General features: G+C 46.4%; 3 protein-coding genes and 1 non-coding gene across 4 annotated transcripts; 2 read left to right on the top strand and 2 right to left on the bottom strand.

Annotated features, from left to right (window-relative positions):
• Window positions 1-6,947: 6,947 nt before the first annotated feature.
• TRNAR-CCU lies at window positions 6,948-7,020 on the bottom strand. Its single transcript has one exon. It is a non-coding gene; the product is annotated as a tRNA-Arg (tRNA).
• A 1,014-nt stretch (window positions 7,021-8,034) lies between these two features.
• On the bottom strand, window positions 8,035-8,903 carry LOC124666425 (50S ribosomal protein L31-like). Its single transcript, XM_047203761.1, has 2 exons — window positions 8,752-8,903; window positions 8,035-8,661 (listed from the first exon to the last, which is right to left on the bottom strand). Exons 1-2 carry the CDS (start codon window positions 8,833-8,835, stop codon window positions 8,362-8,364), a joined length of 384 nt encoding a protein of 127 aa, XP_047059717.1. The 5' UTR covers window positions 8,836-8,903; the 3' UTR covers window positions 8,035-8,361.
• Window positions 8,904-12,401: 3,498 nt separating this feature from the next.
• Window positions 12,402-19,880, top strand: LOC124665081 (factor of DNA methylation 1-like). The gene is made up of 7 exons (XM_047202484.1): window positions 12,402-12,638; window positions 13,516-14,475; window positions 14,603-14,784; window positions 17,903-17,992; window positions 18,082-18,369; window positions 18,504-18,713; window positions 19,431-19,880. The coding sequence occupies exons 2-7, from the start codon at window positions 13,545-13,547 to the stop codon at window positions 19,653-19,655; spliced, it is 1,926 nt and encodes a 641-aa protein (XP_047058440.1). The 5' UTR covers window positions 12,402-12,638; window positions 13,516-13,544; the 3' UTR covers window positions 19,656-19,880.
• A 1,824-nt stretch (window positions 19,881-21,704) lies between these two features.
• Window positions 21,705-26,169, top strand: LOC124661301 (protein INVOLVED IN DE NOVO 2-like). The gene is made up of 7 exons (XM_047199168.1): window positions 21,705-21,810; window positions 22,908-23,807; window positions 23,927-24,108; window positions 24,605-24,694; window positions 24,785-25,072; window positions 25,206-25,418; window positions 25,645-26,169. Exons 2-7 carry the CDS (start codon window positions 22,937-22,939, stop codon window positions 25,870-25,872), a joined length of 1,872 nt encoding a protein of 623 aa, XP_047055124.1. The 5' UTR covers window positions 21,705-21,810; window positions 22,908-22,936; the 3' UTR covers window positions 25,873-26,169.
• The last annotated feature ends 645 nt before the right edge of the window (window positions 26,170-26,814 follow it).

Below are 26,814 nucleotides of genomic sequence, written 5' to 3'. Positions count from 1 at the left end.
GTGACATGTGTAAAAAGAGAAAACTCGGTCTTAAAAATAATGCTTTTTACAAGATAAATTTTCTCTTTTTTACATAGACCACAAAAAATATTGATTTTTCATGAAACTTGACGAATGCACATATATTATGGAGATGTACATATAGAATTTTTTGTCAAATTTTTTCGACAACTCGAAATATAATTTTTTGGTATAGGGAGCATACGCACCCGGGAGCCGAATTGAATTTCCGTAGTTTTAATATTTACTAAAAGTGCTACTCCTGTTCTGTGAAAGCTTCATTTTGGACAATGACCAGATTTTTCCCATTTCAATTCCATAGGAGGAGAATACCATACGAATTATGTTAAAAGCGCTTTTGATTTACCCGCAAAAAAAAACACTTGCGATTGCCTTGTTTCATGAGGGGGGCGAACCACATTTTTTGTTTAGTTGCCCACATTACACCTTATAGATGCAACAATTGTTTGTTTGATTACCTGCATCAAGATGGTCATGCTCACATCTTATTGATGTGTGTAGGTCGTCGTCGGCAAGGAAGTTTTGGTATTCGAAACAAAAGAAAAGTATAGCACAAAATTTATGTGGAACATGGCAATGAAGGCACTGGTTAAATTAATTTGGAAAATCCACAATGTTTTCTATGAGACCGGTATGAATTTAATCTAGACAAAAAACATGAAATGGAAAGCTACAATTGATGAAACGAGCAATCAGTTCACGTGGATAATATCACCTTATCGGTGTAGAACTTTTTTGCTCAGAGACCATCACAAACTAAAAGCTTAGTGGGTAGATCAACAGAACGGAGGATGAAAGGGATGGAAGAAGCGAGAGAACTACTCTTGTGCAAAATGGTGTGCATCAAGGCTGCGTCTTTCGCCTTTTCGCGGCAAGAAGATGCTTTGAACTGGAGCGGTGAAACAAATTTGAACGTATGTCTACAACCAACAATTTGATGCTTTAAGTTCCAAGTGGGTATGGATCGAGGCTTCGCACATCTTAAACCATAGAGGTGTTCCAAACAAGGCTCATCGCCTTATCAGAGTAGGATCACAAGGCATTGCGAAATCCCGATGGAGCCAGAGCAAGCTAGGAATATCCGCCCGCCGTCATCTAAGGAATGGACACATAGCCATAACTTGTTCTTAGGCCAGCGTGCCTACGTTTGTTGCTTTAGAAGAAAAAACTATGGTTATGTTTTTTTTTTGCCACGTTGGATAGGTCAGGTGTTGTGGAAGGCAAATAGTACCTCGTCTGGCTTCGATTCCTCAATGGTGCTAAAGAGAGAAACCACTCTCTTTTACATATATAGGCCAACAATTGAAGTGCCTAACTAGAGCTACTAGCACTGGAGAGGAGGACGCTTAAGGAGGTGATTGGCCTTTCTTTGTCCTTAAGCACATGTGTTTATGCACTCTGAAGTGTACATGCCCTTAGGACTGATGTTCTTGTGGGGCCTGTTGACCTTCGAGTTGATCTTGTCGAAGAATAGAACTTTTGCAATAATCTTGAGCATGCTTGATACACGACAACCCCAGGTTAGGCCAAGTTGAGGCATTTGTCATCCTTACTAATTTAGGATACTATAACATTTAAATTACGACGGCTACAATATAAATATAGATATGTGTTAATCATATGTTTGAACATGTCACACCAAATATCTCCAGAATACATATAGTTATGTTTTCCTGTTTTATAAATAATTTTAGTGAAATTAGTTGGCAAAAGTTTGTAGTACTAAATGATTGTGCCATTAGACATGAGGCTTGTACATGATTGAAGAGGGGGTGCTTTCGCTGGGTTTTTTTTTTTTAATCACCATTTATCCGTGTGTAGTGAGTCCACGCTAGGACTCTACTCGAGCCCTATAGCCAGATAAAACAGCTCTAGACTAGTAAACTTCGTTATCCGCTCGGTGTTGACATGATATCCTATGGTCACCCACAAGCCGCAAGCACAGTGAGCGTCGTTAATCACTGACTTTTTGAACTTAGGGCATCTCCAGCGGCGCGACGCAAATGGTCGTTTTCGTCCGCCGTGACCGGAAATGCGTCTGGCACCCTCTCCAGCGGGGCGACGCAAAGTGACCGGGCCGTCCGCGGAGACGCAAACCTGGCCCAAATATGCGCCTCGGATGCGTCTCTGCGGACACTGCGCGGACGCCGAAAGTGTCCGCTCGTATCCGGCGGACGTTTCGTCGGGCCCGCCTGGCAGCGACCCTGCGTCGATGCGTCTTCTCAAACGCGCCTGCGACTGGCGCCGCTGCGTCGCTTTGGCAGTCTGCGCGACGTTAATGGCGATGCCTCGGCTGCCGAGCGGCCGCAGCCCACCTCCGCCAACCACGTTAATGGCGTCGCCACGCGTCCCGCGGCCACCGCATGCCTCCGGCCTATATAAAGGGGCCGCGCCTTCTTCTACCTCATCCACTCCTCCATAGAAACCCTAGCCGCCACAAAGCTCCAGCGTTCCGCCGCCTAGGTGTTCTCGCGACGCGGCCGGCCCGCGCGAGGAAGACCATGGCGGGTCCCGGTGGCCGGCGAGGCGGTCGAGGCCGCGGCCCTGGACGGCCCGGGGACGGGGCGGGGGCCGCCGTGGTGGAGCGGCTACGGCCCCACGCTCGCCGTCGCTCGCGCCCTCTTCGTCTTCCTCCGACGTGGAGGGACGCCGCTCGAGTTCCTCCTCCGCATCGACGACGACCCGCTCGGCATCAAGCGTCTCCCGGACAAGTTCGCCGAGTTCGTCGACGGCGTCGAGCCGGCGCATTTGCGGCTACGGGAGGCCGGCCGCAGCTCTCGCCGGCCGGGCCGTGGAGGTCCTCGTTCGACGGGCGGGGCAAGATGTACTTGCACACCGGGTGGGGCAAGTTCGCCCGTGACCTCGGCGCTCGAGCCCGGCTGCCGGCTCACCTTCCTCTACGAGGGAGACGGTGAGATGGTCGTCAAGGTCTTCGACGACACGGCCTGCCGCGAGCACTACCACACCGCGAATCCGAGTCGGACTCCGATAGTTAGAACGTAGAGTGTTCTTTCTTCGCAGCGAATCCGGCTACGGGCCGGACGAAGCCGGTAGTGGAAGGTTTACGTGCGTTCGCCATCGGTAGAACCAACAAGGGCACCGTCAATCCTCCCGCTGGATTTTCCAGTTTGGGTGACTGGGTGTGCCCTCGAATGTTCTTTCTTGGCAGCGAACATACGGAAATCAACACAACTGGTTTCTATTTTTAAAATATTTATATTTGTGTCCACCATGGTGCAAACTATTTATTAATTTGTGTAAACCATGTTCCAAACTATGTATTAGTTTGTGTAAAATAATCTTCCAATTTGTAATATTTGGAAGTATGTTGAAATGAAAAAGAGAAAAAAAAAATGCATCGGGCCGCTGGAGCCAACCCTAGACGCAAACGGACACGCGGACGAAAACGGTCATTTCAGCGTCCGCTGCGCGACGCAAACGGACGCTCGCGGATACTAAAATACGTGGCGCTGCTGGAGATGCCCTTAATCCAGTAGTAGCAACCTTTCCCGTGAGGTGAGGAACCCGAGAAAGCAAGCAAGAAGCTCCGGTTTTTTTTTTATTTGCAGCGCAAAAGGCTCCGTTGCGAGCACACATGCAGAGAGCACCGTGCACCCAATGCGCGCTGCACTGCACTGCACGTACGGGCCTGCGCCTCCTGAATCGCTCGCTGATCAACATCACCACCTAGCACCTATACGTACGCTTGCAAAGCTGCTGCTACTAGAACAAGAAGATGGCCTTTTCTGAGGATCGATCCTCGTGTAGGGTTGGCGTGAATCGGTTGCTCGGGCGGTCACGTGGATGGTGGCAAGTTTATTCAGAGGTTGAGGAGGATTTATGTTGAGCGCACGGATTCTCAGGTGCCCCCACGCTACCAAAGCTTCGCCGCAGATTGGTGTCAGCGTCCCAGCAGCACGGCGCGGGCAGCGCGTCGAGCCTGGCTCGTGTCGCCGATCACGTGGTTGGAGGGTCGGCATTACTAGGCGTACGTTGTCCAATGGGTTATATCGACGCGATCTACGCCGCCCCCCGTTCTAGCTCCAGGGTTTCAACCGCCGTATCTATCGTAGGTCCTTCGTCTTCTTCTTCGTTTTTCAGCGCGCTGGTGAAACTGAGAAAAACAGAAACTAAAAAACCCATAATAATAAATCTTCGAGCCACACGGGAACTCAAATTCTAGCCGCACCTAGACGTGCACACAGTGTCAGTGTGTTGGCACTGTGCGCCACAGAGCTACCACGGCCACGGCTTGGCGTGCGAGAGCAGAGGTCGCCGAGCTGCGTACGGCGATGTGGCACAAACGTAGCAGCATGGAGATGGGGTCTCCCCTTCTTCCTAAAGACGTGCCACCGCCCTGGCCTCCGTCCACTACTGCAAGGGGGACGACGAGACAAGACAAGCGCAAGCGCAAGCGCGCGGCGAGGTAACGTGTAAGCAAAGCGCAAGCGCGCGCAGTTTCGCAAAGTGATCTACGGCCGCTTCCCTTCGGTGATGGTGTTCAGGAGACGGGCGGAGCTCGAGGCCACGAAATCAGGCGCTGACTTGGATGCACCTGTTGTCTCGTCGCCCCCTACTATGATGAGATAAAACGCTAGCTTCAGATCAAGCTTGTTTTTTTAATAGCATTAGTTTTTTTTACATCATACCGGAACTGCGCCCGTTGAAAAACCAGCAGGCTCGTGTATGAAATGAAAGAAAAAGCAAGTCTTTCTCTCCCGGTATAATCAAAGCATAAGTTCGGTTCAAACTCCAAGCAAAGCTGCACTTCTAAGGCTGCTCATAGTGGAGAGTAACTTAGACTAGTAACATATGTCATGTTACTAGTCTAAGTTACTACCTTCATAGTGGGTAGTAACTTAGATGTGGTGTCATACAATGTGTCATTAATTATGTTGTAGACTCATATTGCCTTGAGATGTGTGATGTTATGGTAACATAGCTAGTTACCACCTCACTCTCTTTCTTTATTTATTAGTATGCCATGTCACCAAAATGCCTTGAGATGTGTGATGTTACTACCTATGTTACTCCCACTATGAGTAGTCTAAAGCCTACGTGGCCTTGTGCGTGTGTGAGGCGCGCCTCTTTTACAGGAGACCTGCGGAAAGGTTGAAAGGAAGCAAATTAACAAAAGAAAAAAAAATTAGGGCCGCCGGAATACCACACCGCGCAGTCTAATTAACTTTGGTGTATGTGTACCATGCATATATTAAACTTACGAAGACGCCACGAGCTAACTTACTTATTGGCTCGTGATTGCCTCTTTCCGTAGGCGCCATTCTTTCATCAAAAGCACGTTTCGTGGGTTTGACTCCACAAAGGTTGAAGATACTGCAAAGGACGGCTTTTGTTTGTTAGAGCATCTTCAGCCGTATCCCCCAAACCGTCCTCCAAATCGCGTCGGATCGAGCATTTGGAGGACGTGTTTTGTTCGTGCCGCGTTTGGGGAACGTCCCTCCCCAGCCGCGTCCCCCAAACGCCGCCCCCAAACATTAAAAGTATTTTTTTTGGCTAGAAAGAAACTATTTAATAATATTCAAATCGGTTGAATATAAACAAATTATATATAAAACTTCGAAAAAATATAATTCAATACATATAAACTATCTACTTCTTCTTCTTCGCTGATGGCCCCGCCTCGTCGTCGTCATCGCGGTGGCGCTTCCTGCTCGTCACCTCTTCCGAAGAGGCGGTGTCGGCGCTCGACGCGTCGTCGTCGCCGGTGCTCGTCGGCTGCGCCTTGGCCTTGGCCTTGGCGGCCTTGGCCTTGGCCGCCTTCGCCTTCGCACGGGCCACCGCCGCCGCCGCGGCCTCGCTCTCTTCTTCCTCCTCCTCCCGCCCCGTGACCATTCCTCCTCGGCGTCAACCGGCGGCGGGGAATCGTCGCCGGCCGCTCGGCGTCCCGGCTTTGTCCCACCAATGGCGCCGGCCGGCGAGGCTTTTCCTCGCTGGAGGTGTCGGACGGGAGCCGGGAGATGTAGCTCATCGTCGCCGGAGGTGTCGGATGGAGGCTTGGATGAATGACGGCGTACGTACGGGTCTTATTGAGCGCGGATGAACGGCGGCGCGAAGTCGAAGAGAGCGGCGGTTGCTCTTCCGAGGAGTCGGCGCTCCATTCCGGCGGGGTTGGCGCGTCGTCGACGCGGTTGCCAATGCGACGGTTCCGCTTCCCGGCAACCGCACCGTCGCTACGTATGTGGCGGTTGAGCGTCCGAGCCGCTGACGAGTCGGCCCCACGCCTCCTCGCCTCTCATTTCGTTGTGTCCGGCGTGCCCGGTGCGTCCCCTGTGGGACGGGGACGGGCTCGGGACGCCGGACACCGTATCGGAGCGCGCCGGACAAAAAAGGGCTTTGGGGCGCGCGGCTGGGAACGTTTTTTTGTCCGGCGCGCCCCAAATCCCTTTGGGGGACGGTTTGGGGGACGCGACTGGAGATGCTCTTAGTCGTTGATTCGGAGACCAGAGTTTGGCGGTGTCTATTGGCGAGGTGATATAGCTAGACCATGCCATCTTTAACAGTTGGTGTCTGCTTTTAGATCTGGACTACTCATGCCTGTTAAACCGAGGTTGAGCAAGTAGATAAACTGCTGATCATGCCATAATTGTTTAACTCTAGTGGGGGAAAATGTTAATTTTAAGAATTACTTCATGTAATTAAATTTATAGATCATGTACCGTAAGATTATTTTCCATGTAGCTTCTCGCTAGATCCTGCTCCCTTTTTGGGTTAGGGTTCTCAAAATCCTATTCGATTATTTAAAAGAGAAGATAACCGAACTATAAAATTCTGATTGACATGATATCAGCATGAATGTTCAGTGCAATCAGAGGTACGATAACATACATAGGAGAAGAAGCAAAATCATCAAACACGAAAAATCTAGTAGCGGGTAGGGGGCAGTAAAAAACTTCAAACCAAAAAATCGCGCCAGGTAGGGGTCGAACCTACGACCTTCCGCTTAGGAAACGGACGCTCTATCCACTGAGCTACAGGCGCTTTGTTGATGACTGAACCGTGTTAAGTTATTTAACCTATTATTTCACCGGACCATTTGTGATGGCATTTGTGGTTTCGCGTACATAATTTGCGTGAGGACCGGACAGTGTCATGCTTGTGGGTGTCGGAAAGATATCAGGGTTTCAACAATTCAGCGGAACTAGTCCACTGGTACTGCTTGATTTGCCCGAGCTGTCTTGACTTTCGAGGTCTTTCTCACAAGTATCACTACACTAGGACGCGCTACCCCCATTCACCCCTTCACTAAGAGTAGAATGTTGCAACTTGTAAGGTGCACCACAATAGCAGTATAGTAGTAGGTTTATGCTGTGATCATGTTGCATTTGATAATTTTTACTACTCCTTGACGGTTGGACTCGTAGTCCTAGGGGGAGAGGAGTAGCAAAATGCAAAATAACCGTTCATTACTCTAGCAAAACTTTGAATATAGCTCTGTCAATTGTGTGCCTCAAATAATAATAATAAAAGACAGTGCCACAAATGAATGAATCAAACATCAACTCGTGGAGTGTTTGCACTAGTGTTGTATAGAGTGCATGCGATCCTCAGGATGGTTATAATTTATCCTGTTAACTGATCATCTAGCTAGTTCTGCACGAACAAACACAACGGAAGTAACATCGTGGCAACTGGCAAGGGCAACAAGAGAGGTTTGTAAGTCGATCAGATGCTAACGGGTTGCCCATGCTTTTAGACTGCAGTCTGCACGCTTAGCTTACTGAGTACGAGAGAAACATATATACATTCTACGATGTGTTGATTTCTTTAGCATTTGCATCATCTAGATTTCAGTTTAGATAATGAAAATGCCAAAAAAAAAAAAATCTCAGACAAATGCATATCTGTAGCCTAATCGAACATAAAGGCAGACTGGAACCTGTAAACTTCCATTTGGCTGAATTTTCAGTGGAATACAATCTGGAAACCGGGTGTTTGATGCGAAGCTCCCGGGCTCCGAATTACCACTCTGGATGGTGAAATAGACATCTTCGATAAGCATAACGTAAATGTGCAGCGACCATATTCTGCATCATATTCATATTCATATCAAGGGTAAGTGTTGAGAGGAAGCAGAACGTTGACACAAACTGGAAGTATACTAGAGTACTAGACTCGTTGCGAACATTACTCGAACACCTCTAGGACAATGCAAATGCAATGCCCAGATGCACAAAATCCATCAACTGAACGCGTGCATACGGCACAAATGGGAAATCAACCCAAGCAAAACTACAAGTATAACTGAGTTCGGGAATTAACAGCAAGACGAACACGAAGAAGCTGACGAGGAGGAGAGGCAGCGGCGTCATTTTGCGGGTCTCAGTCGTCCTCCGGCTCGAACTCGGGGTCGCCGTTGGGGTGCATCTCCAGCCACTGCTCCTTGGTCCAGTACTCCTTGACGTGCCCCCACCTCTTGCGGAACTTCTCGATCTGGCTGTCCATGACCACCAGCGCCGACGAGTCGCCCACGTAGTATGGGTGGTTCCCCGACCAGACGTCCACCGAGTACTCCGGCTTCGTGCCCCCCGTCACCAGCACCAGCTCGCCGTTGCAGTACACCTTCGCGTCCTGGAAGATCTCCGGATGCAGCCCCTTCTTCCGCATCGAGCACCTCATACTCTGCACGCACGCGCGCACAGGATACAGAGTAACAACACTACCCCAATCCAGAGCCATACACTATGGAGTTTTATGCGTGAGGGTGAGTACCTGGGAGGGGACGACGGACCGGAGGGTTTTTGCGGCGGCGGCGGCAGGGGTCGGGAGGAAGGAGGTGGAGAGGGAGAGCGCCATGGCTGACGACTTGTTGCCTTCCTTGCCTGTGTTTTTCGCGTCTTATCCTCTTGTGGCTGTGGCGATGAGGATTTAATTTGTTCGGGGGGGCTATTTTCTGTGAATTCTCGTCGGCTTGCCGGGCCTGGGCTCCGGTTTTTTTTTTTTTTTTTTTTTTGGTTTGGGCTCGTACACGTCTGCAGTTTAAACGGTCCACGAAATATCACAAGTCGCGCAATTTCTTAATTTCGTGTCACTCTTTTGCGATTAATTTCGTGTGTTTCTTTCAGATTAGTACTTTCCGGATTTGTTTTTCGAGGAAATATCTTGCATACGATTGAATAGATTACACTTAATAAGCTCAACTCTAACGAGGCCACCTAAATCAGACAACTTTCATGTTCGATTTGGTCCATTTGGATCGCCGCATGGATGGAGGTGGATAGACCGGTGTCCTCCTCTCCATTTTGGTTCATGCGATACGCCCAACACGGTCACCAAAACATGCTAACCCAGAAAAGTGGTAGCTAAATTAAAATAAACACTAGTTTAAATAGTGGTTTAATTAAATATAGGCCCTAAACAGGCAATTACAAAAATATTAGCCCTAATGAGCAAGATAAACCTAAAATAAAGTTAAACAAATTTAACCAAACCCTACCCTAGGGCTTGGTTTCGCCTCCTGCCGCCGCCGGTGGGTACCCTGAGTCACCGTCGTCGCTCTCGAGCTTGATGACAACGGGCTTGTGCGGGCCTCAACGGTTGCGGTCACAAACTGGAGGGGTCTCGGGTGGCTCGGGCCAACGTTCTTAGCCACCTGATCTTGTTTTGCGCATTATTTAGCCACCTGATCTACATGGGCTCTTGCTCCAGTTAGAAAAATGGTCTTCTATGGTTAAATGGGTAAAATTGGGTCTTCGGGTGCACGAGGAACAAAACTCTATTAATAAATAAAATAGAGGGCACCTTTTTTAAAAAAAACGTAGATGCTATCTACAAGAAGAAAAAAATGCATGGTGGGATATTTCATCTCAAACCTAGAAAAAGTTCTTTATGCTAGAATATTGTATTCATTACATTATTAATGCCTTTAGTAAATTATTTCTGCCTTTAGCTCTTATTTTATCCCATGTCTACTCTATAAATGCATTCCATATCCACGACAGTTATTGCGTATCCTGGCATACTCTTTCATCATTTCCTTGAAATGCTACTAATCCTCAAGAACGTCGCTAAACCGTATAACATAATTGTCTTCAATATTGAAGTGACAATTACTTGTTGATTACTAGGTTCCATGGATAGATCTCACAAGATTATTGATATAAAAATATATTCACAAATTACCCCTAAATGTGATGTAAATTTTATATGTCTATGTGATTTAGTCACATGTCCAGTATTCTTTTACGATGTATTAGGCCTAGGTGTGGCATAAATTAGGTTTGCTAACATAGATTTTGGAGTACGATATATTTGCAAATTATGCTGAAGTGTGCTCTGAGTGCTGCAAAACATGTACTCCATATAGGGCGCATGTGCGCTTTTGTGGGGATTGAGTGAAGATAGGGATTTCACACAATATTTTAGAGTATTATCTCGACTAATCGCTAAAATAATTTAGTACCAAATAAGGCTTAAATGTGATGTAAAATTTATATGTATATGTGATTTATCACATGTTGAGTGTTTTTGTTTACGATGTATTAGGCATAGGTGTGGCCTAAATTACGTTTCCTAACACAGATTTTATTACGATATATATATTTGCACACTATGCTTAGAGCATCTTCAGTCGCGTCCCCCAAACCGTCCCCCAAACCGTCCCCCAAAGCGATTTGGGGCGCGCCGGACAAAAAAAGCGTTCCAGCCGCGTCCCCCAAAGCCCTTTTTCGTCCGGCGCGCCCCCATTCGGTGTCCGGCGCCCCGAGCCCGTCCCCGTCCCACGGGGACGCACCGGGGACGCCGGACACAACGACAAGCGAGGCGGGGAGTGGCGGGGCCGACCCGTCGGCGGCACAATTAATTTAAACCTAACCGTCGCCTACCTCGCGACGGAAGTTATTGGCGCGCAGCCGACGGTGCAGCTTCCGCGAGAGGGCGCAGCGACGCGTCCCGTCGCGCCTAGCTCTGCGTGCCGGCGTTAATGAGCGCCACCGCTCCTCCGCCTCCCTCCGGCCTATAAAAGGGGCGCCTCTCATCGTCCCTCTCACACACAAACCCTAGCGCCTCTCTCCCAAACCCTAGCCGCCACCATCTCTCAACAAGACTCGACGCTATGTCTGGTAGAGGCGGAGGCGGACCTCGCGGCCGCGGCCGTGGTCGTGGTCGTGGTCGTGGCCGCGGCGCAGCTGAACGCTCGCCGTCGCCTTCCACGCCGCCGCCTTCATCATCGTCATCGTCGGAGATGGACGTGGAGCCGGACGTCCTGTTCGAGTTCGTCCACGTCCTCAAGGGCGACCCGCGCGGCATCCAGAGGCTGCCGGACTCCTTCGCCGAGTACGTCGGCGGCGTACGCCCGCGCACGATGCATCTGCGGGAGCATTCGTGCGGCTACCGCCGGTGGATCGTCAAGGCGATCTACGACGCGCGCGGCAAGATGTACCTCAACATCGGGCTGGGAGAAGTTCGCGCGCCACCACGGCCTCCAAGCCGGCTTCATCCTCGTGTTCTCCTACTTCGGCAACAGGGACATGAAAGTCAAGGTCTTCGACGAGAGGCGCCGCCTCCGGGACTACCACGTCGACAGGGACGACGACCGGCACCGACGAGGAGGACGGCCGAATGAGTGTTGTTTCTTCGCAGCGAATACGTGCACGGAGGTTTCTGCTCGTTCGCCTCATCGGTAGAACCAACAAGGACACCATCCTCCCGCTGGATTTTCCGGTTTAGGTGACTGGGTGTGCCCTCGAGTGTTCTTTCTTAGCAGCCGAACACACGAAACTTTCGATGCACGGCCTAGTTAGGTTTAGTTTCTTTGCAATATTTTATATTTGTGTCCACCATGGTTCAAACTATGTATTAGTTTGTGGAAAACCATGTTCCAAACCGTGTTTTCGTGTAAACCATGTTCCAAATTATGTATTAGTTTGTGGAAATTGAAATAAAAATGCTAGAAAAATTATTTTAAATGTTTGGGGGCGGCGTTTGGGGACGCGGTACGGGAGCGACGTCCCCCAAACGCGGCACGAACGAAACACGTCCCCCAAACGCTCGATCCGGCGCGGTTTGGGGGACGGTTTGGGGGACGCGGCTGGAGATGCTCTTAACTGTGCTTTGAATGTTAGAAACCTGTACTCCGGATAAGGCGCATGTGTGGCTTAATTTACGTTTGCCAACAGAGAACAACGGAAGAACCATTCTTGTCTTAGCAGAGACAATGTCAGGATACTTTGCAGGTGACATTACCACTTTGGGTACATATGCAAAATTAGGTACGAGGATGTCAGCTGTCGGTACACATGTTAAATTTGGTGCACGTATTATTCACCAGTTATTATTACTAAATAGTAATAAAGACTACTAGTAATAAAGAATCCGCGATTCCCTGCTGGCCTGCCAGTCGCTTTTTTCCTTTCTCGGTTTCCTGCCCTTCTTGTCACATCCGATCCCCTCCGCTCATCAGCCAGGTGGAGGTTGAATACGGCGGCTGGCCAGTGAGTAGTGACGCAGTGAGCATACTCGCAGGCGGCAGATTCCTCCGCCCTCCCGCCGGCCCCCGTCCTCACGCCGCCGCCGGTTCCTCCCGCACACATCAAGGATTGAAGGTCTACCGAGCAGGAGAAACATCAGGTCCAACAGATCCTGCGCTGCCGCCTCCTGAGGTACTCTCGGCCAATCTGCTCTAGCGCACCTGCAAGTATCCGTAGTAGCAACTCTGGTGGTGGTTTTTGGTCGGTGGTAGGTGCCATGCGTTTTGCTCAGGTTCTTTCCTTTGCTGCATTATCTCCTCGCTCACTTCCTTGCACAGTGGTCTAATGGTGTTCTATGATCCCTTCGATCCGTTCTGTTTTACTTCGAAAAGAGGATAACCCCCGGCCTCTGCAGCTTCGATCTGTTTTCTACGGCGCATAGTAATCCACACTCCACAGCGGTGTGGTGGCGTCCCATGATCCCTTTCGATCTGTTCTGTTTTACTTGGAAAAGAGGATAAACCCCTGGCCTCTGCATCGGTTGATGCGTATAGCTTCGATCTGTTTTGTTCAGAGCATAATAATCCACACACACTCCACACTGGTGTTGTTCCATCATCCCTTCGATCTCTTCTGTTTTACTTGGAAAAGAGGATAAACCCCTGGCCTCTGCATCGGTTGATGCATATAGCTTCGATCTGTTTTGCTGCTGCTTATACTTTTACTAGGTCTCCTTTAATTATTTGGCATCGACTAGCTAGCTTTTATTTATTTTCTTACCTTCTCTGGTGATTTTGACATGCATTTGTTGTAAGGGTTTATCCGGTTGCACTTGAAGTTCAATTGGGTTTTGTGGAATTGGGGGCGCAATTTTATTTTTATTTTTCTGAGTAACATAACTGGTTTTCAGGATAACTTTATCTTGTCTCAACTTCTAAACAGCTTGTTGTTAGCTACCTATCAAACAAGTGGTTGTTAACACTCCTGGTATCATATTGGCATTTCACAATACTGGCTGACACAACAAAATACACTGATAATTCTGTTTTTGGTCTTTGTTCCTCTCTAGGATATCGAAATCTTCCTTCCTTTTGAGAAATGGGATATTCTTCAGAGGAAGACTCAGAAATTAGTGATTCTGAGATTGATGAGTATGAAGGCAAAACTTATGAACGCCTGGTTTCAGGATATTTTAAGTTTAGGAATGGTGAAAAATACAGTTGCCCATTCTGTACTGGCAAGAAGAAGAAAGATTACAATCTAAATAATATTCTTCAGCATGCCTCTGGAGTAGGGGCAGCACCTAATCGTGCGGCAAAAGATAAGGCAACACACCGTGCTCTTGCCAAGCATTTGAGGAATGGCTCTGCAAACCCTCCAAAGTCACAGCCACAACCACAACCACAACCACAACCACAACCACAGCCACAGGTAATTGCTGCTGTAGAGCCACAACCTCTTCCAAATAGATTTGAGAAGTTTGTGTGGCCCTGGATGGGTGTTCTAGTTAATGTGCCTACTGAATGGAAGGATGGGCGTCAAGTAGGAGAAAGTGGAAATCGTTTGAAGGGGCAACTATCACGCTTTTGCGCTCAGAAGGTTATTCCTCTATGGAATTTTAGAGGTCATACAGGGAATGCTATTGTTGAGTTCACAAAAGACTGGAATGGTTTCAGAAATGCACTTGCATTTGAAAATTACTTTGAGGCAGAAGGCTCTGGTAGAAGACACTGGAAGCAAAAACAGAATCAAGGGTCAAAGCTTTTTGGATGGGTTGCAAGGACTGAAGATTACAATTTTCCAGGATTAATTGGGGACCACTTAAGAAAAAATGGTGACTTGAAAACTATCGACGATCTTGAGAATGAAAGAGCACGTAAAAATGACAGACTTGAAGCGAATTTAGCTGATGAAATTGAGGTAAAGAATAAGCACTTACAGGAGCTTGAATGTAGATACAATGAATCGACTGCATCATTGGAGAAGATGATGGGGCAAAGGGAACAACTTCTTCAAAAATATAATGAAGGTGTATTAGTTTTTGTTACTTATCTATTCTATATGGTATACATGTCAGGATGCATGTATTTCTTTCATCAGCATCTCCAGGTCTTCAACTGTCAACTAACTAATCACATAAACTTAATTACTCCCAGAGGTTCGGAAGATGCAGCAGCTAGCTCACAGACATTCTCAAAGGATCATTGATGAGAACCAAAATTTGCGTTCCGAACTGGAGTCCAAGATAAGCGAACTTAATGAGAGATCCAAGCAGCTTGATGACCTTTCTGAAAAAAGTGGTTACGACAGAAGGAACCTTGATCAGGAGAAACAGAAGGTTCGTGATTTCTTGGTGTCTTGTACCTCATCTTCTTTGCTCCCTCGAACTATTGTAAGAGAATTGCTTTACTGGTTGTCTTTTTCTCCTTGCCTCTTTTAATGCTGTTTCATGTTTATTTTGAGTAAATTGCACCATGGGCACAAGTTGCAAGGTGGGCACGAATAGGTCATAGAACTTCACCATTGAGGAGCAGGCCCACCTGGCTCCATGGATTTTCACCCTCTTTTGGTTACGATAATGCTAATATGAAGTCATTATACTATGTATACATAGTGGTAACTTGGCCACATGCTCCATACTGTACCCCCGTAGACCTTGAAAGATTTTTTTCTCAAATATGCACCTATTTTTTAAAGTTTGCATCGTTTAGCATTGAAAGAAAGCACTGAGAAGGCATGAGTCCTACAAACTGGCACAAAACCGGAACAAGAAATAACCTAACCGAAAGCTAGGAACAAAAATTTACAGAAACACAGACATTGTTCAAAAAAAAAAACACAACCAAAAAGGCAAGAAAAAAGCAAGTTCTACATCTACCTAACATGCTTAAACAGGTCAGTCAGGGGGCTGAGCGTGTGCAGCAGCTGGAGTAGACCCTTTGTGCCAGCAGGCATCCAGAGCTTCACTTTGTGAGTCGGTCAAAGGCTGGGTGTCAGGGGAAGCATTGTCGAAGAGGCAATTGCGCAGCCTCCAAAGACGCCACATTGTAAGGATGATCAGAGATTGAGATATCTTCTTGGCCGCACCGGCGCGGTTTGCAGCGTTTTCGAACTAGCTGTTGGAGTGGTCACTAGGCTGCGGAAATACGGATTTGAGGGAGAACTGGCGCAGCACTCTGTGGCAGGCTTGGAGGGTGAAGACTGAAGACGCAGTCCGTGAGTATGTGGGAGATTGTTTTAGTGGACTGGTCGCAGAGCTGGTACATGCTAGGGCGCGGCAGGCTCCAGCGCTTGAGACGGCCGACAGTCCAGCATTGATTTGCCGCCACCATCCAATCAATAATTTCGCACTCTGAAGGTGCCCATCTGTCTGAGATCACCCACCAACAATACTTAAATGAATGGTTTTCTGTATTCTCGAGCAAGAATGCAAGATACATTTTTGCAAGTTAACTACAAGGACATTATATCTGTTAGAAGAAAGTCCACTTTTGGTCCTTGAACTCTAGAGGAAGTTCACTTTTGGTCCTAGAACTTCTGTTTGGTTCAAAATGAAACTTGAACTTTCCAAATCATTCACCTTTAGTCCTTATTCCGGCGCAAATATTTACCATGGGTGGCAAAAACCTCAAGGCAATGGTGCAAGGGCAGAGAGGCAAGACGATGCTGTTAGGTAAAGCAAGCGGGCTTTCATGGCACGACACTTCGATTGAATTGGGAGAGAGCTAAATCGAGCGAGAGGCTGGTTCGGGGACACACTGATTTCAATTTTTTGCATTAAGATGTTGGCCACATGGATTTCAATTTTTTTGAATTAAGATATTGGGTTTGACATCTTAGCTAGCTTGATCTTGGTCTGGTTCAAAACCAATTCGGTTGTCTAATTGTTTCTTTTTTCCACGTTAGCGATTTTCTCAACTCAACCGAAAAGGGATGAAAATGAACTATTCCGAGAGTCAAGGTCCGCTCTAAACTAAAAATAACTTTTAGGACGAAAAGTGAACTTTCCCAGGAGTTCAAGGACGAGAAGTGGACTTTCTTCTATCTGTTAAGGAGTATCAGTAAGTATTAGTCTAGGAGTCAGTATTTCCTTCCTTCTACCCCAGTGTCTTGTGTACTATATATTTGCCCACTGGGCTATGCAATAGAGATAAGTTGCATCCATAAAATGGTATCGGAGTAGTTGTCTTGGGTTCAAGTCTCGGCTTTCTCAATTTAATAAATTGCTCTTGCCCAAATGAGCTCAAGTTCACAAAGATCCATCATTACCTGCCAACTTTTAAGGTTTCTCTAAGCTTGCTTGCCGGGAGATGAAGAGTTTATATCAACGCTCAAGAGCCGTTTCTTCAGAACTCCACACCAATGGTTATTCAATATTCTGAATCGCTCCACGGATATTCAGGCAACTGCTATTACAATCATGATCTGGCACTTATGGGAGGCAAGAAATGGTGCAAGAAATGCTGATGGTTTTCTTCACCCAAAGCGAATTGTCGAGAAGACACGAGTTTATGTGGATATGGTAGTTCAGCATTGTGTCAATCAGCCCCGAGCTGCTCGCTGTGGGTCAGTTTCATCACCTCTTCGATGGACCCCTCCGCCAGCCGGCACTGTTTTGATAAATGTTGATGCCGCCATTTTTGCAACTTCTAGACGGATGGGTACAGGTGCAGTGATCCTCGATGAGCGAGGGAGGTGCTTTGGCGGGTTTCAGTGAGCACCGCGACGAGGTCACCTCACCTGAACTTGCAGAATGTTTGGCGATGAGGCGTGCAATTCAGTTTGCTCAAGCAGAAGGCCATCAACATGTGACCATGGCATCTGACTGCTTATCACTAATCCAACGGCTAGATGGCAAGATTTTGGATCGGTCAGCCATGGGAGCGGTGGTAGCAGATATCAAACAGCTCGCAGCTTCCTTTTCGTCATGCTCATTTCGTCATATTCCACGTGGTTTGAGTGGTGCAGCACACCTGCTAGCTCGATCTTGTGAGAACTCTATTTTTGCTGTTTTTCATGATGTTATTCCGGAACTGATCCGGCAAGCTATTTGTACTGATGTTAAGGTTTAAATAAAGAGCCGCACTTTCTCTAAAAAAAAAAGACTAGTCACTGTCACATGTCCGTGGAAAGGCTACAATGTGCATTCTTGCGTTCCTCATGCTTAAACAAGTTCGCTGGTACATTTGGGCAATGATGGTGTTCTGTGTCTAATTTGGGCAATGATTGAGTTCTGTGACCTAGTTGCGCACACCCTAGAAGTTGCTGTGCCTGTTGTTCTTGTTTATTTGGTGTTGGCAACTTTTCTTATTATGAATTTATGATGAATCTGCATGCATTTTATTGGTTTGTTATTTACATATTGTGCTAAGTTTCTAGAGTGCAGAATGTCTCTGAGACCCTGTCACTTGTAAACATTCACGCAACTTATGTAACTTCGTTGTTGCTTGAATCAGAATGCTATTAAATCAAGCCACCTTCAGTTGGCAACAGTGGAGCAACAGAGAGTTGATGAGGATGTGATGAAACTTGTGAGAGTACACAAGGTATGTATCCTGGTTCCTTTGGTGCAATATGATACTTTGGTTATTTAACAATATGTTTTAATACAAGTCTTACTATGTGAAAACTGCAGAGAGAAAAACAAGCAGCTTTAAGCAAGATTCTGATGTTAGAACAACAGTTGGAGGCAAAACAGACACTTGAATTAGAAATACAGCAGCTAAAGGGAAAATTGGAAGTGATGAAGTATATGCCAGGTCATGAAGACTTGGATTCAAAGAACAAAATCAATGAACTGAGTGATGCGCTGCAAGAAAAAATTGATGAACTGGATTCAATGGAGTCACTTAACCAAACTCTTGTCATTAAAGAAAGCAAAAGCAATATTGAAATGCAAGAAGCTCGGAAAGAGCTGGAAAATGTATGTACCTTCTTACTAAGTTGATCCAGTTCTGCGATGCTTAGAAATAAGTTGTTTCACTGATGAGATTGTTTTTCTTATTGCTCTTCAGATCGTACGGCCATTCATCTTTTCATCTTCTTTATATTGCACAGGGCTTGCTTGATCTTTCAGTTGGCCGAGCGCATATAGGATTCAAGAGGATGGGTGAGCTTGATCTGGAAGCGATTTCAAATGCCTGCAGGAAGTTGTCGAAAGAGGACGCTGAAGTTACCGCTGCCATTATCTGTTCCAAGTGGGAAGCTGAAATAAAAAATCCAGACTGGCACCCATTTAGGGTTGTCATGGTTGATGGGAAGGAGACGGTATGAATCTTCATCTTTTACCACTGCTTCTATACGTCGATTGCCAGTCGATTGCCAATGTTGAGTTAAGCATTTCCTGCTACATTTGTTAATTTTCTTTTAAATGTTGAGATGTATCTTCTCTTCCTTATGTTTCGCAGTTGCATTTTTGTTACTGGCATGCGTTATCTGTTAGCTTTTAATCTTGATTCGTTGCATCTTGCATGTAATTAGGTGTGTAGTTAGTCGAAGATTGGCTAGATGTTGAAAGTTTTCGTGCATGTCCTAGGCCGTTAGGTGCATATGCATGTGAGTCAGCCAGTCAGGTCAAGTTTGTTAGTGCCGCTTAAGAATAGCTTATAGCTGCATGCATTGGATCATAGTATGAGTGGTGGAGTTAGTGGCAGGTGACCAGGTAGTTCAGTCCTTGTGTAAATTGTGGCATCGCGTAAATGGAAAGGCAGCCATTGAGGCACCAGCAAATACGATGTAGCCATGGTGATCACGAAGGAGGTTTTCTAGGCAAAGCATTGTTCTTCTTCCTTGGGTGTGTGCGTGGGTGTTCTTGAGAGAAACAAGAGAGTGAGAGGAAGAAGAAGAAGATGGGACTGCGAGATGCAGCTCTAACATTATCATGACTAGAGTTTTTCGTCTTGGATACTGCTATTGAGCATGATTTTACTGACAATCATTACCTGGGGTACCTTATTTGATCCATTTGTGCATCCCATGTTTTAGGAAATAATTGATGCTGATGACGCGAAGCTTCAAGGATTAAAAGAAGAGCACGGTGAAGAAATATATGCATTGGTTACAAAGGCGCTGCGTGAAATTAATGAGAATAACGGTAGCACCAGGGCAGAGCTGTGGAACTTCAGAGAAGAACGGAAGGCGTCTCTGAAGGAAGCTGTTCAGTTCGTCATGAGACAGTGGCGAATGAACAGGAGGAAGCGTCAAGCCTAATTATTCGCCGCCCAGTTAGTTCTTGTTGCTCTGTGGTACTCTTCTAGCAGTAGCAGTGTCGTCATTAGTGTTTAGACAGCACTATTCATATCTGTAATAAGTCGAATAATCCATTTGCAGTATCATTAGTGAACACGATCATCTGTGTAGCAAGTTGAATAATTATGCTCGAGTATCAGCATCAGCGAACAGTCTGTGACCTATATCCATCAGAATAAGTTGCTTTGTGCCTTTGTTCACGCAGACATGCACCACCAAACTTTTCTTTCTCGACTCTGTACCTGGTTGGGTCAGGGTCATTTTTTTTAAATGGAGCTAAAAGTTTTACCTCATCTATTAATTAAGAGGAGAGTGCTCAGTTTTTTGAATAAAATCAGAAAAACTTATAACAACAAGGCCAAGCTCACATAAACCACGCCCACACTCACCAACAAGACCTCAACCACACTAGTCAACACAAAGAACCACATGGCGACACGAATGAACTCCAGCATGACACTCCAACACCGTGCCGGCAAAGACATGCCATGATATTGGGGAACATCCATCAATCAACTGCGGATCCATGGTAGGTAGCAACCAAGGTGGTGAGAAAATCCAAACTTCTCTAGCGCCGACACCTTCGGGTACCACCCCAACACAGACGGACAGGAACCACATGCATCACTTCATCGACGGAAGGAGGCATAACCTCATGTAGAATTCGACAAGGTGGTAGACATCAACACAACCAAAACCTTATTCCACCTATTCCCACTCATTCAATTTTCCTGCCTATTTATTTTCATTTCAGAAGCTCAAACACTGTTTTTTTCGAATATAGAACCAGAGTAGTTCTTGTGCAATCTAGAGTATCTAGACATAGGGCTACTGGAATCCATCACTAAGAGAGGAGTTTCCCGAGCTCTATCACACAGCAGGACTCTAGCTAGTTGCTCCTATCCCCGCCCACTCCACACGGCCGGATGCCTCAACTCGGGAAGCCGCGCAAGAAACACCACACGGCTCAGCTAGAGGGGATGGCGGATGAGGAATGGGCAATGGATGTGGCCCGATGGATATGCCGAATTGAACAAAGTGGGCCGGTGCATACAATTCAATAAATGTAAGTGATTTCGAGACTACACGAAAATGAATGACACAAAGTCGGCTATGTCGCATAGGTGGGGTTACTATACAAGTGGTTTGCAACAAATTTCATGAAAATCTTGAGCAAATTCGCGGTCGACCCCAGAGTAACAAGAAGATGGAGGATTAATCGAATGATCTACACTTTGTTTAATTCAGGATACTAACCTTCTCATTATTAAGGATGTTTCAAAGCCCGAATGACGATAGGAAATTCTTCATGACGCATTGCTTCACGAAGATCCAAACTTGCGCAAAATGGGACAAGTCCGACTGAACCTCAACGCTAATAAAACCGCTTTTGTTTAGATCGATCACTGCCCTCCTCGATGGCCTCGATCGGACGTCCTATCAAGAAATAGAAAGCAAAAGCAGAGAGGGACGTTGCGGTATAATCGGCCTCGAAGAAGCACCAGTGATAAGATTATCGCCAAGGTTTCATCGAACTCGAGAGATAGAGACCAAATAAACAATGCAAGGTGAGCGGTCTTGCTAGAAAAGGCTGACAAGAAGATTAAGTTAGAGACAGCAATAGTTGAAGCCGCATGCCACCATAATCGATAGGGTCACAACAATGAAACGAGAGTCGTCAACATTTATAATTAATTTTCACATTATTTTGCTCTTGATCTGTTCATTGTTTTCTCTCTATGTGTTTGTTCAAATTGGTTGACGCGTGTCGTTATGTACTCGTCCCCTCGGTTGAGTGTGTACGTGTTCTATTACTGCTACTCGGATCAAAGAAATGTGACACGTTGTTTCAAAAAAAAAAAGTGACACGTATTTCCCTCAACAAAAGTTCCCAAAAATTGGTCCCGTTCGTCCGTCGGCGACCTGCCTGGCGCGTCCCCTGCCTCCTAGGTTCGTTCCTCTCGGCGGCTGCAACGGGGAAGGCGGGCTACCCGCTCGCGCCCCCCGTGCTCGCCAGGCCTCTTCCTCCTCCGCGCTTCCTCCGGGCGGCGGCAACAGCGACGCCCGGCCTCCAGCGGCAGCACCAGGAATCGGCAGTGGGGCTTCTAGTTCTCAGGTTGGCTTCCCTCCCTCCATTTGATGCCGCTGCCAGTTTCTTCTGCCTGATTTCGGAAGAGACCTAACTGATAGAAATGTGCCATAATTTCTTGACGACATTTTCGACATCTGATTTCTCTTCATCTGATAGCACACTGCAAATCGGCATATAAAGCCAGAAAGATCTAATTTACAGTGAATACAAGGAATAATAGAATCACCCAATGCAAATGCTCCTGGTCTTTTTGACACACCTTGCAACTTCTTGTTGCGGCCACGAGATCCGCATGAACTAGAGTTTGAATATTTCGCCTGGCGAGATTTTCTGTAGGTCGAGGTCAGGAGGGTTTCTGGAGAGATTGTTAGTGCCTTGTCAGTATTGCGGTAGCAAGGAAGATACATCCTCATTTCACTTGAGTCTGATTAAAAGGGTACTCTACTTGCTGGTTAGTGGGAGTGTGTGACGAGGTTCGCGTTCTAGATCTGAATGTTTCTTAGCCATCACCTGTGTGCCATCAAGTTCGGCTGCATGCCCTTTCACTTATCTCGGCAACAACCTCGTACTCTCCTGCCCCTGTTACGCCGAAGCCCTCAGCCTGTTCGACAAAATGCCATAATGCAATGTTTTATTCTGGTCAGTCTAGCGCGTGCTTCACACTGGGGAGTGTCGGGTGCGAAAGCTGTGCTTACCAGAACTACTTCGCGGTAGGCACCCTTTTTGTGTGTGTGTGGTGCACCCACACCAAAGACATTGGTGTGACTTTCATACTAGTTTGCAACTTATAAACAGCTAAATATGTTGCTTTCTGCAACTTATATGAGAGCGCAAGAAAAACACAAGAGTGTGGGGGCAGGGTTCAGACAGTAAGTAATGATATGCTGATCCGTATATGAGTTGATATTTGATACGACATATCTAGGTTTTCTTCAGAGTTGATATAATTAAAGTTCATTTCTATTGTTATATCTGAAACTACTTCTAGTCTATCACTATTGAGAAAATGTTATTCCTCTCTACTATGACAAGTACATATATATATCCTTATTGGAATTCCATAATGTTGACTGGTACAAAATACATTTATTACCTTGTTACAATATTTGTTTCATGTCTAGGTAATCAAGGTTTTCCTTCCTTTCTGAAAATGGAATATAATTCAGATGACAATTCAGAAATCAGCGATTCTGAGATTGATGAGCATGAAGACAAAATTTATGCAAGATTGATGTCAGGAGATTTAAAAGCTAACGATGGTGAGAGTTACAGTTGCCCATTCTGCAGTGGAAAGAACAAGAAAGATTACAGTCTACATAATCTTGTTCAGCATGCCTCAGGAGTAGGTGCAGCACCTAATCGACTCGCAAAAGATAAGGCAACCCACCGTGCCCTTGCCAAATATTTGAAGAATGGCCTTTCTGAATCCCTCGAGCCACAGCCACAACCTCTGCAAAATAGAAATGAGAAGTATGCGTGGCCCTGGATGGGTGTTGTAGCTAACGTGCCTACTGAATGGAAGGATGGGCGCCAGATTGGAGAAAGTGGAAATCGTTTGAAGGAAACACTATCATGCTTTTGCCCGCTGAAGGTTATTCCTTTATGGACTTTTAGAGGTCATACAGGTAATGCTATTGTTGAGTTTGCAAGAGACTGGAATGGTTACAGAAATGCACTTGCATTTGAAAAATACTTTGAGGCAGAAGGCTGTGGGAGAAACGGCTGGAAGCAAAAACAGCATCAAGGGCCAAAGCTTTTTGGCTGGGTTGCAAAGGCGGAAGATCACAGCTCTCCAGGGCTGATTGGAGACCACTTGAGGAAAAATGCTGACTTGAAAACTATCAATGAAGTTGAGAATGAAGGAACACATAAAGACAATAAACTTGTAGCTAATTTAGCTAACCAAATTGAGGTCAAGAATCAGTATTTACAGGAGCTTGAATTTAGATACAAGGAAACAGCTGTGTCACTTGAGAAGATGATGGCGCAAAGGCAACAACTTGTCCAGGCGTATAATGAAGGTTTGTGCTAGTTTTCGTTACTTTATCCATGTACGGTGTATGTGTGATGCATGTTTTTCTGTCACTCAGCACATCCATGTTTTAGTTGTTAAATAATCAGTAAAACTTATGACTACCAGAAATTCGGAAGATGCAGCAGCTAGCTCACAGACATTCTCAAAAAATCATCGACGAAAACCAGAATCTGCGTTCAGAACTAGAGTCCAAGATAAGCGAACTTAATGCAAGATCCAAGCAATTTGATGACCTTTCTGAAAAAAGTGATTATGAGAGAAGGGATCTGGAGCAGGAGAAGCAGAAGGTGTGTGGTTTATTGGCTTGTATCTCATCTTTTGCACCCTTCTTACATCTTTTGAACCGGAGTCCAGTGGCCCCACTAATCCCCACATGCAGTGGCGAGCGCTCTTGGGTGCAAGTGGGACCATCGCATTTTGGGATTCCGGGAAAAGCGGGTGCACTGTCTATTTGGCATTTGGGGGTGTTCTGTGCATCAGCAAACTAACATGCACTGACCACATGCCCATTGTGCTACCGTGTGCATTTTTACCTGTCACGCACCTCCTCAATAAGTTTGATGACCTAGCTGTGTAGGCCTTATGAGTTTTTGTCCTGTAAGCTGTGTTGCTTTTTACTCATTTATTTTCGGCTGAGAGCTAGTATTTATTATGGGTCATATTCATGCATCTATGGGTCTGATACCATTTTACATACTATGTAAGGCACTAAAGTTCAGAAGATTAGGCTCTGTCGATACGTGTGCAACTTCTGTAACTTTATTTTTTTTTGCTTTGATCCAGAATGCTAGTAAATCAAATCATCTTAAGTTGGCAACAGTGCAACAACAGAGAGCTAATGAGGATGTACTGAGGCTTGTGGACGATCAGAGGGTACGTGTCCTGGTTCCATTCGTGTGATATGATGGTGTGGTTTTTGAACAGTATGTCTTGTATATTAGCATTGCTGTATGGAAATTGCAGAGAGAGAAACGCGCTGCTTTAAACAAAATCCTGGAGTTAGAACAGCAGTTGGAGGAAAAACAGATGCTTGAATTAGAAATACAACAACTGAAGGGCAAATTGGAAGTGATGAAGCACATGCCAGGTCATGAAGATTCAGAATCTATGAATAAAATTAATAAACTTGGTGAAGTACTGCAAGAGAGGATGGACGAACTGGATGCTATGGAGTCACTTAACCAAACTCTGGTTATTAAAGAAAGCAAAAGCAGCACTGAGTTGCAGGAAGCTCGGAAGGAGCTGGAAAATGTACGTTTCTTCTAAGTAGACCAAAATGCACAGGCAATGTTATGTTGCTTCAGTGTTGCGATTAACTTATTTATTACTATTTTTCTTCGGATCTTATGGCCATTCATCCTTCCATCTGCTGCATGCTCCACAGGGCTTGCTTGATCTTTCAGGTGGCCAAGCACATATAGGGATCAAGAGAATGGGCGAGCTTGACGTGAAAACATTTTCAAATGCTTGCAGAGGGAAGTTGTCGGAAGAGGATGCAGAAGTTACTGCTGCCATTCTTTGTTCGAAGTGGGAAGCTGAAATTAGAAATCCGGAATGGCACCCTTTTAGGGTTATCATGGTTGGTGGGAAACACATGGTAAGAATCTTCATTTGTAAAATCCACTGCTTGTACACATGTTCCTACTTCCATAGCTTACAGGTGTTGAGTTTCTAGTGGTAAGAAACGGTAGAACTAAGTCATCTTTTGTATCATCTGTGAGCATAAAATGTGCTATACGATGATGTCCTGGCAATCGTGTGATGTTTTTTTTAGTGTCGTGTTACCTCTTATATGACTTCTAACAGTGCATACTGTGTTTTAGGAAATAATTGATGCTGATGACGCCAAGCTTCGAGAATTAAAAGAAGAGCATGGCGAAGAAATATATTCACTGGTGACGAAGGCACTGCGTGAAATCAATGAGCACAGTGCTACCACAAGGTATCCAGTGGGAGAGCTGTGGAACTTCCGAGAGGAACGGAAGGCGTCTCTGAAGGAAGCTGTCCAGTGCGTCCTGAGGCGGTGGCGAAGCAACAAGAGGAAGCGCTGAGCCGAATGTGGGCCGTCATGGCCAAGCAGCATGCCAATGGACAAGCAGCATGCTGTTCTAGTAGTATTAGTGTTCTCTGGTAGATGTGTAGATATGAAACAAGCAGGCGCTAGACTATGAGGTAGCAAGCTGGCACCGTTTGGCTATCAGACTCTCTTCTTAAGCACTGGTCTATGATGTGCTATGTTGCTGAGAATTGAGAGGACTGCTTTTGTAAGGCTCTTAATGGAACAAGCAGATGCAGCAGAAGGCCAAGGCTAGAGTTCAGTGTCCATGAAATCTGTGTGAGAAGTGGAAGTTCAGTATTGTCCATGCTGTGGAATTAGTACGTTTTAAGACAACGATCAAAATAACAGCCAAAGAAACCGGATTTTGCTTAAAACTTCAACAGCGCTTGTACCTTCAAAAACAAAACTTGAATACCCTTCAAAATAGTCTAAAAAATACTCTTCAACAGAAAGAAACGGGACCAGATTGTTTGAACAGCTATAGACACGGCAGTTGGCAGGCTACACGGCAGGTGGCGCGCGGGCCAGGTAATGGACGACCTGCTACAGCCTCTCTTCATGGCAGCACCTGCACCGCTCCTGTCCTCACCGCCCCCGCGCCGCCCCACGGCTCGCAGGAAGACTTTGGCGATCCACCGTACAGGCTTCCCAGTGCGCCGCTCTAGCTCCAGGATGAGGGCAAAGCGCAAGTCCAGGCCCATTCTGCAGGACGCAGAGGCGTTGGTTTGCAGGAACCTTGGCATTGTGATGGACGGCGAGGTTGTCACTGAGGAAACCCTCACTGTTTTTGTGCGCATGTTCAGGGATCAGGTTTCAGCGGAGGTTGTGCGGGCGCTGCACATCCTCTTCAAGCTGGACAACGCCCGAGACATGGAGGTCGAAGAGGCCCTCCTGGCTCGCGGAGGTACTGCTGCAGTCGAGCAGTTCAGCACCA

Source organism: Lolium rigidum, chromosome 6, assembly GCF_022539505.1.
Source record: "Lolium rigidum isolate FL_2022 chromosome 6, APGP_CSIRO_Lrig_0.1, whole genome shotgun sequence".
In the NCBI taxonomy this organism is placed as follows: Eukaryota; Viridiplantae; Streptophyta; class Magnoliopsida; order Poales; family Poaceae; genus Lolium; species Lolium rigidum.
Note: the sequence above shows the minus strand (reverse complement) of the source record. Positions and strands in the feature narration are given on the sequence as shown.